Here is a 7,919-nt window from a genome sequence, read left to right as displayed (position 1 = left end):
CTCACTGCACTCTCTGCCCCCACCACAACCTTCACTCAGCTCAGACCCTGCTGTGTGCTTTCCCCAGGTCTGAGGCCTGGCCGTGGGGCTGAGGGGCTCTGCACAGCTAGCTCTTTTTAGACTCAGGGTGTATCAACACGGGGTTTGTCTCTGAAGACTGAGCAGAGGCCCGTCACAGGCCTCTTCCGGATCAGATGCTACACTCAGATATTGGCAAATTCATTCCGCATATTTTGAATCCTAAGTGAGTTACCGTTAGCCTCTGCATCACACAATAAAGAGAAACACTCCCAGTAGTTGGTCTGAATAAAAATTATAGTTGCAGGTTTGGGTTAATTACCATTTCCTCCTAAAGGACTCTCACTTTAAACATCACATGAAGCACTTTTTACAAAAAGAAGGAATTTTTAAAGGAAAAATGAAGATCCAGAGGCAGACAGGCTTGTGGGGTCTGGAAATCGTCCAGTGCTCATCCCAACAGAGACCCTCCCAGTAGATGGTGTGCTCAGAGCAGCCGGCCCCGCGTGGACATCCTCCTCACGGAACACACGGCACCAGGCACGCAGAACGCAGCCGCAAAGAGCAATTTCTGTGGGATTCTGGGAATGACTCTCAGGGTAATTTCTGCAGAGCACAGACAGTGCTCTGGCCCCTCATTAGAGGGGCCTGAACTCATGGTTACCCCAGGACAGACGGCTGAGACACAGCACCTTTGCGAGCTCGGCCCTAAGCTCCTCCTCCTCAGCCTCTGTCAGACCCTCAACAGCAGGAGTCTGGGCGGCCACCGCCGTGTCGACCGGGACATCTGTCATGGAGTCGGACAGCAGACCTTTGTTAGGGGAATTCAGGTTGATATCTGCCAGAGAAAAACAATGTCAGAAATCGTCAGTTACGGGGAAGTAAACAGGTCTCCACCAAGGAAAAAACAAGGGTGAGGACAGGTTACAGGGGAGTGGAGGGGGCCGTGGAGAGCACTCTTCTCTGACGGGTTCTGTCGGGATGGTTTGGGCATTAGGGTAAGAGCATCTCAAGCCACCCAAGGTGCTGCTTCAGGCTGCTAGAAAGGCTGGCACAAGGCAGCCAGACCAGAACTCCGCTTCCCCCAGGAGAGTACACTCTCCTGAGACAGGAAGCCTCTGCTACAAACAAAGCAGCCGAACCTGACAGATCTTCTAACTTTTGAGGCAAAGAATCAATACGGCCATACACACAAGCACCACTTTCAATCAACCGATGTGCAGAGCACGTGCTCCCATTACACACAAAGCGCATGTGCCCTAGCAGGGAGCCAGCAAAACACGATTCCCCTGTAGTCTGTTCTAGACCCTCGTTCCACAGCAACACGCAGGGAGGTGCAGAGAACACCATTTCCACACCTCCGCCGCACCCAGATCAGGTTCCAATTCCTGCAGTCACTATGTTCTCTTCGAGTTAAATGCATCTTCTTGCCTGCACTAAAAGTGGACGAGATCCCACACAAAGAAACAGGTGTCTACTTTAGTTCTTTTCTACTCCAAACACACGACCATCCTTCAGTAGCACACAATCAGCACATGCCACAGAAATAGGCTGTGCACGGTGTCTGGTGCTCTAGAAGTAAAGACACAGGGGCCACATCAATGCCTCGGTCGGAGCAGCATGCAACTCCTCATCTCCAGGTTGTGAGTTCAAGCTCCATGTTGGGTGTAGCGATTACTTAAGTTAACAAACAACAAACAAAAAAGAGGGGCTCCTGGGGGGCTCAGACATGGACTTCGGCCCAGGTCATAATCTCCAGGTTCGTGGGTTTGAGCCCTACGTCAGGCTCTGTGCTGACAGCTCAGAGCCTAAAACCTGCTTCAGATTCTGTGTCTCCCTCTCTTTCTGCCTCTCTCCTGCTCATGCTCTGTCTCTCAAAAGTAAAAAAACATTTTAAAAAATTAATAAAAATAGTAATAAATTAGGGGCGCCTGGGTGGCTCAGTCAGTTGAGTCCCCGACTTAGCTCAGGTCATGATCTTGCGGTCCATGGGTTTGAGCCCTGCTGGGCCTGCTATGGATTCGGTGTCTCCCTCTCTCTGCCCCTTCCCTGCTTGTGCTCTGTCTCTCTCGCTCTCAAAAATAAATAAATATACACAAAACTTTTTTAAATAATAAAATAAATAAATAATAAATCCACAAAGTCAGAAAAAAAACTGTCATTACAGATATGTTTCTCTACTGTGGAAATCCTAGAATCTGCTAAAAATAGACTGCATTGGGGTGCCTGGGTGGCTCAGTTGGTCGAGCGTCCCACTTTTTTTTTTTAATTTTTTAATGTTTTATTTATTTCTGAGAGAGAAAGAGAGACAGCGTGAGCAGGGGAGGGTCATAGAGAGAGGGAGATACAGAATCTGAAACAGTCGGCACAGAGCCCAACAAACCGTGAGACCATGACCTGAGCCGAAGTCGGACGCTTAACCGACTGAGCCACCCAGGCGCCCCAAGTGTCCCACTCTTGATTTTGGCTCAGGTCATGATCCAAGGGTTGTGGGATTGAGCCCCGTGTCAGGCTCTGCGCTGTGCTAAGGGTGGAGCCTGTTTAGGATTCTCTCTTTCTTCCTCTGCCCCCGCCCACCCCCCCACATTCCCTCTTTAAAATAACAACAAATAAACCTTACAAAGATGCTCTATTTAGCTTCCTCCCTCACATGTCCCACACATCTGGAGACCAGCACTTCCTTGGCACTCGATACATGTTTACTAAATAAATTGTTTTTATCAACTGACCATTGTTTTTATCAACTGATTTGGATCTTTAAAAATGTTTATTTTGTGTTCAGGTGGGGGGGGGGGCACAGAGAGGGAGAGACAGAATCCCAAGCGGGCTCTGATATACCTGCATAGAGCCTGACTCAGGGCTCGATCCCACGAATCATGAGATCATAACCTGAACTGAAATCAAGAGCCAGAGGTTAACCACGTCACCCAGGTGCCCCGATCAACTGATTCTGATTTTTAACTGAAGTCGACCTACGTGACTTTACTTCATTTGCTTGCTATGTTGAATCTACTCAAATTCACTAAATGCCTTAAAATCTCCACCATGTTGCTCTTCTATTTTTAAAATTTTTATTTCAGAGGGAGAGGAGTGCAAAGAAGGGAGAGGGGCAGAAAGAGAGGGGGAAAGAGAGAGAGAAAATCTTAAGCAGTCTCCACACAGTGTACGGCTCAGTCCCACGACCCTTGGGATTGTGACCAGAGCTGAAAACAAGGGTTAGATGCTCGATCAACTGACTTCAGCTCAGGTCATGATCTTGCAGTACCTGAGTTCAAGCCCCACACAGGCTCTCTACTGTCAGCACTGAGCCTGTTTTTGATCGTCTGTCCCTCTCTCCGCCCCTCCCCTGCTCTCTCTCTCAAAAATAAACGTTTCATAATAAATAAAGGAAGGTAGGTAGGTCGGCCCTTGGTCAGTTTCTGCCCATGAAACTAAATGCAAATCCCACAATCACCTCCAGATAGAAACCGATCACTCACCAAACATGCCAAAGCACCACACAATCATTCTGCCTGATACCAACCTCACCACAGCCCTGTAGGTAGATGCCACTCACACTCTGGTTCAGAGGAGACTGAGGCAAGAAAGTGTCACCAAAAGACCTACAGACTGTGGGGCTGGTGCTATAGGGGACGCTTGGGGGCTGAAGTCCCTCCTGGGTGAGTCTCAGGATTTCTAGAACTGTATAATCTGCATGGTGACAATACAAGGAATAATCTCAAGAGGTTATTCTGAAAACGGAAAAAGGTTATTTGCGAAACACGTTTGGTATGGTATCTGGCATACCAGTAAGTGCTCAGTGAGTGGTTTCTATCAGTCTTACGGTGAGTATCCAATGCTTATGATGCTTACCTAAATTAAACACACACGTCAAACAGTGAAAAATCTCACCTTAACACAACTGGTGGCTTTTGAAGTTCAACTGTTTTGTAAGTAGACTGCAGAGATAGGAAAATCTACACAGTGTATCAGAACTTAGGACTTCTGTTTAATTAATATGCTGATACAGGTCAAATGGTAGGGGGGAAAATCCTAAAATCACCCAGGGTAGTTACGTCAACATAAGAATTTAGTATCTCTTTTGTACAGCCCCAGAATGGAAGATCGGCTTGAATCACCTTCTCAAGATTTGAATCTCCTGGGCCCACTCCACACCCCCGGCAGCCATCTCAAACCGGTCAAGGGTGTCTGTTCTGGAAACCGGCCCAGTATGCTGGGTGTGCCCTGACTCACTGCACCCTACCCCCCTTGGGACAACCCCTAAGCAGCCTGGGCTCCGAGCAGCGTTGCCACCCAAGGGGCGCTGCACTGAACGCGAAGAGGGTTCCATCTCCCCTCCCTCCCTCCTCCCTCCCCGGGAAAAGCGCACAACACAGTGCCCGACTCCAGGGCCGGGTGGAATGTCCTTGAGGGCCCTGCGTAGGAACGGAGGGCGGTCGACTAGGCAAGCGTCGGGAGGGGGCATGATGACAGCTGCCCGGAGAGAGAAAACCCAAAACTCCGGGAACGAGGGGACGGGTGCCGGGGAACCGGTCCTCGGAGGGGCCCCAGGATAGGGCTGCGAGTGGTCCAAGCGTGGGGCGGAAAGACGCACGCCCCCGGCCATCGGGAGCTTCGAGGGCCGGCGCACGGGAGCTGAAAAGGAGCCACGGGGCGGATGGAGGCAGAGGGGATCGAGAGTCCGAGACGCGCCGCCAGAGAGGGGAAGAGCACGGGCTGGGGCTCAAGGCGCTGGGGAAGGCGCCAAGCCCGCGGGTACCTTGGCCTGCGGAGTCCATGTTCAGGAGACGGCCGAGCCGCGGCTGCGGCCGGGGCCGGGGTCTCGGGTGCCGTAGGGGCCGAGCTGGCCGCACCAGGACTCGCTCGCCGCGTACACGGCAGCCAGCGGAACCGCCTCAGCCACCGCGGCATTACGTCAGGGGCGCGACGACCCACTTCCGCTTTGACGCTTGCTCCGCCTTCATCCCACCCCCCGCTAACGGTGTCCAATGAGGACTTTGTTCGGCGCAAGCCTTATTACCTGCTCCAACTTGATTGGCCGAGGCTGCGGATGAAGCCGGAAAGGAAGGGCGGGTTCTTAAGGAATCCCTCCCGCGTCGGCTCCACCAGCGAGACACACAGGTAGAACGGTGCGAAGGATTTCGGGGAAGGTGGGAAGTGGGAGGACCGTCCAACATGGCGTTCTGAAAGCGCAGGGTTTGGGATTTTGGATGTCTCGAGGGTGTTTGCCGCTGCCTAGGAGAGCCATGACTCACGCACCGCACAGACCGTTTGAGGCCCGACCCTGACTTTGGAGTTAGCTTCTCCCTCCAGCTGTTTTTTTTTTTAAGTTCTTCCTCTTTATGGGGATTTTTTTTTTTTAATTGTATGGGAGTCAAGCAGAAAAAGGCGTGTCTGCGATTCTTCCTCTAGCCCTGCTGGCGCCGCTGCCCTCATTTGGCCGGAGGCGTCGGGGTCCGCGCGCGCCTGCCTCCGGTCGGGTGCACGCACAGCTGAAACGGCACGGACTGGCCTGCAGGGAAGCCTTCGCGCTGCTGTGCCGGGTGCCCCCGGGTGTTCTTTCACTTCGTTTTCGTGGCAACCCGGTGAGCCAGGTGGAGCTCTACCCACTTTAACAGATGAGGAAACTGAGGTTAGAGTAATTTGTCCAGGATCACTCAGCTAGTTGTAAAGCTTCCAGCAAATGCTGGAACAAGAGTTTGCCGGACTTTCTCAAAGGAGAGGTGTGTAACCACTAGATAACCCGGTTTCGTTAAAGCAAGTCCCAAAATTTCACTTCTTTGGCACCTAATAGCCACTGGAAGCAAAGTCTTAAATGATTCAAACCCTTCAGGATCTGACCCTTTTGGACTGCACTCCCCATTTCCAGCCAAGCCACTCTACGCGTACTGATCCCTTTGTGGAAGCCCCTTCCCTTAATCTGGTGAATTCCTCTTCCCGTATCAGCTTAAAGTGCATCTCACCACAGGTGTCTTCCTGGCACCTAAGCGTCACCTCTGGCTTGCCCTGGCCTAGGTGCATCATGGCCATGTCTTGCTCTGATGCTGTCAATTATATGTCTGCCCCACTTGCCTTCTTTCAGTTTTTCCATCGTCTCCTGCACTGCCCACACTGGCTAGCCCCAGACCCCAGGTGCTGGGGAAGGCCAGGAGTACCCCCCTTCATGCAGTTCATGGCAGATGGTAAAGAAGCGACTGCATTACAAATGGTGGCAAGCAGAAGGCTTGTTTCTCATTCGGTGTTACATCCTTGAGCCCAGGAACAATGCCCAGCCCAGGCTTGGATCAAAGGGATGCCTGGCAAATGAATGGTCAGTGCAGGCGTATCTATAGCCCGTATGGGCATGCCGGTGTGAGTGCCTGTTACTCTGAGTCTGGCGTCCTCTCCTATACAAGCCAGGGGCATGGAGGTGGGGAGGAGACTCCTGGTTAGGTCCTGCTGCTAAGACCTGCTTGATAGTCTTCCAATGCCAATGTCCTCTCATGGCTAGGAGTGACTTATACAAACCCTTCCACGCTTCCCTTTCGCAGAGCCATCGTGTACCCTGATCCAGGTTAAGGGCCCCTCCTGGAGTCCCACAGCCCGTGCTCCCACCATCCTTTCGAGGAGATCAAGGCACCTGGCCACACAGCGTTGCCCTAAACTGGGCCAGGTTAATCTCTACATTACCTTTAGGAGCTGGGCGCAGACTGGGATGTCCGCAAGTGTCTGAGGGAGAAGCGGAAGGAGGGGAGAGGGGAACACCCCGGGGAGGGAGAGCACCTGTTCCCTACGTTCCATCTTACCCTCCCCAGACACCGGGTAGGGATCCCCAGGCAGGGCCAGCTTTACTGGTTTCACGTGCGGGGAGGGGCGAGGACTACAGCCTCCAGGGCAACTGGAAGTCCTCCGGTTCCAGCGGACTGCAGTGAGTGGCCTCCACGTTCCTGAGGTGTCTGCGTGCCAGGAACAGCGCGAGCTGCCGGCGCCGCCGCGGACTCAGGCCCCGGCCCACCAGCCAGGGGAAGGGGAGCCCGTGAGGCCCCCCGGCCTCCTTGTCCCGCTCGTCCTCACGGCGCGCTCGGTAGGAGCGCAGCAGTGCCAGGCACCACTCGTCATCCACGCGGTGGCGCGCGCAGAGGGCGGCCCCCTGTGCCAGGCTGCCGACGCGCAGCCAGCGCGTCCCGAGCGCGAGGCCTTCGCGCGCCATCACTGCCGGGTAGCGGTGCTGCAACAGACGCAGCAGCAACTCGTTGCCGCGGTTGCCCTCCACGCCGCCGGACGGCAGGGGGCGCTCGTGCGCCGAGGTGCCGACTACGTCGTCCTGCGTGCGCCGCAGCAGCAGGACCGGACCCGGGTAGCGGCACAGCTGCTCCGCCACGTTGAGGCTGAAGTGCTCGCGCACGGCGCGCACCACCAGTCCCTTCCAGCTGTGGGGCATGACCTTCAAGGCCAGGGGCACGAGGTCGTCGAAGGTGGCGTCGAGCACCAGCGCGCCCAGCTCCGGGCAGGTCATGGTGGCCCAGGTGGCCGTGAAGCCACCGATGGACCAGCCGTACACCACCACGTGCGCCGGCGGTGCAGCGCGTACTTGACCACCACGTCCACGGCGCTGGCGTCGTGCTGAGGGAATGGCGCCCCCGAGCTGCCCCCGAAGCCCGGGTGGTTCCAGCCCAGCACCGAGTAGCCGGCCTCCAGGGGCGCCGACAGGCAGCCCATCTCGTAGAAGCCAGCGTTGCCTTCACAGCAGATGACGAGGCGCAGGCCGCGGCCGTGGCTGCCTGGGTGCTGGCGGCGATCCACGAACACGGTGTCAATCTCGTTGCCGTCGCGGGCCTCCAGCTTGGCGCGCCGCCCGCGGTAGCGCTCCGCCAGGCGCTCCTGGCCGCGCTGCAGCAGAGGCAGGAGCGCGCGCGTCATCA

The 7,919-nt window shown here is 54.8% G+C and overlaps 2 protein-coding genes across 5 annotated transcripts in view; both read right to left on the bottom strand.

Annotated features, from left to right (window-relative positions):
- Positions 1-4,920, bottom strand: part of TPD52L2 (TPD52 like 2) — a 28,334-nt gene extending 23,414 nt beyond the window's left edge. For all 4 annotated transcript variants that reach the window (XM_077756869.1, XM_077756871.1, XM_077756870.1 and 1 more), the window contains exons 1-2: positions 4,778-4,920; positions 711-856 (exon numbers count right to left, since the gene is read on the bottom strand). In XM_077756869.1, coding sequence (XP_077612995.1) covers positions 711-856; positions 4,778-4,796 — 165 coding nt within the window. In that variant the 5' untranslated portion in view covers positions 4,797-4,920. The remainder of the gene's footprint in view (positions 1-710; positions 857-4,777) is intronic.
- An 862-nt stretch (positions 4,921-5,782) lies between these two features.
- The window catches only part of ABHD16B (abhydrolase domain containing 16B), a 2,781-nt gene continuing 644 nt past the window's right edge, over positions 5,783-7,919 (bottom strand). Inside the window, 2 exon segments of the mRNA XM_077756821.1 lie at positions 5,783-7,575; positions 7,578-7,919. Of these exon segments, the coding sequence (XP_077612947.1) occupies positions 6,878-7,575; positions 7,578-7,919 (1,040 nt within the window). The 3' untranslated portion in view covers positions 5,783-6,877.

Source organism: Crocuta crocuta, unplaced genomic scaffold, assembly GCF_008692635.1.
Source record: "Crocuta crocuta isolate KB4526 unplaced genomic scaffold, BGI_CrCroc_1.0 scaffold613, whole genome shotgun sequence".
Taxonomy (NCBI): Eukaryota; Metazoa; Chordata; class Mammalia; order Carnivora; family Hyaenidae; genus Crocuta; species Crocuta crocuta.
The sequence above is the reverse complement of the archived record's forward strand: the minus strand, read 5'-3'. Positions and strand labels throughout refer to the sequence as shown.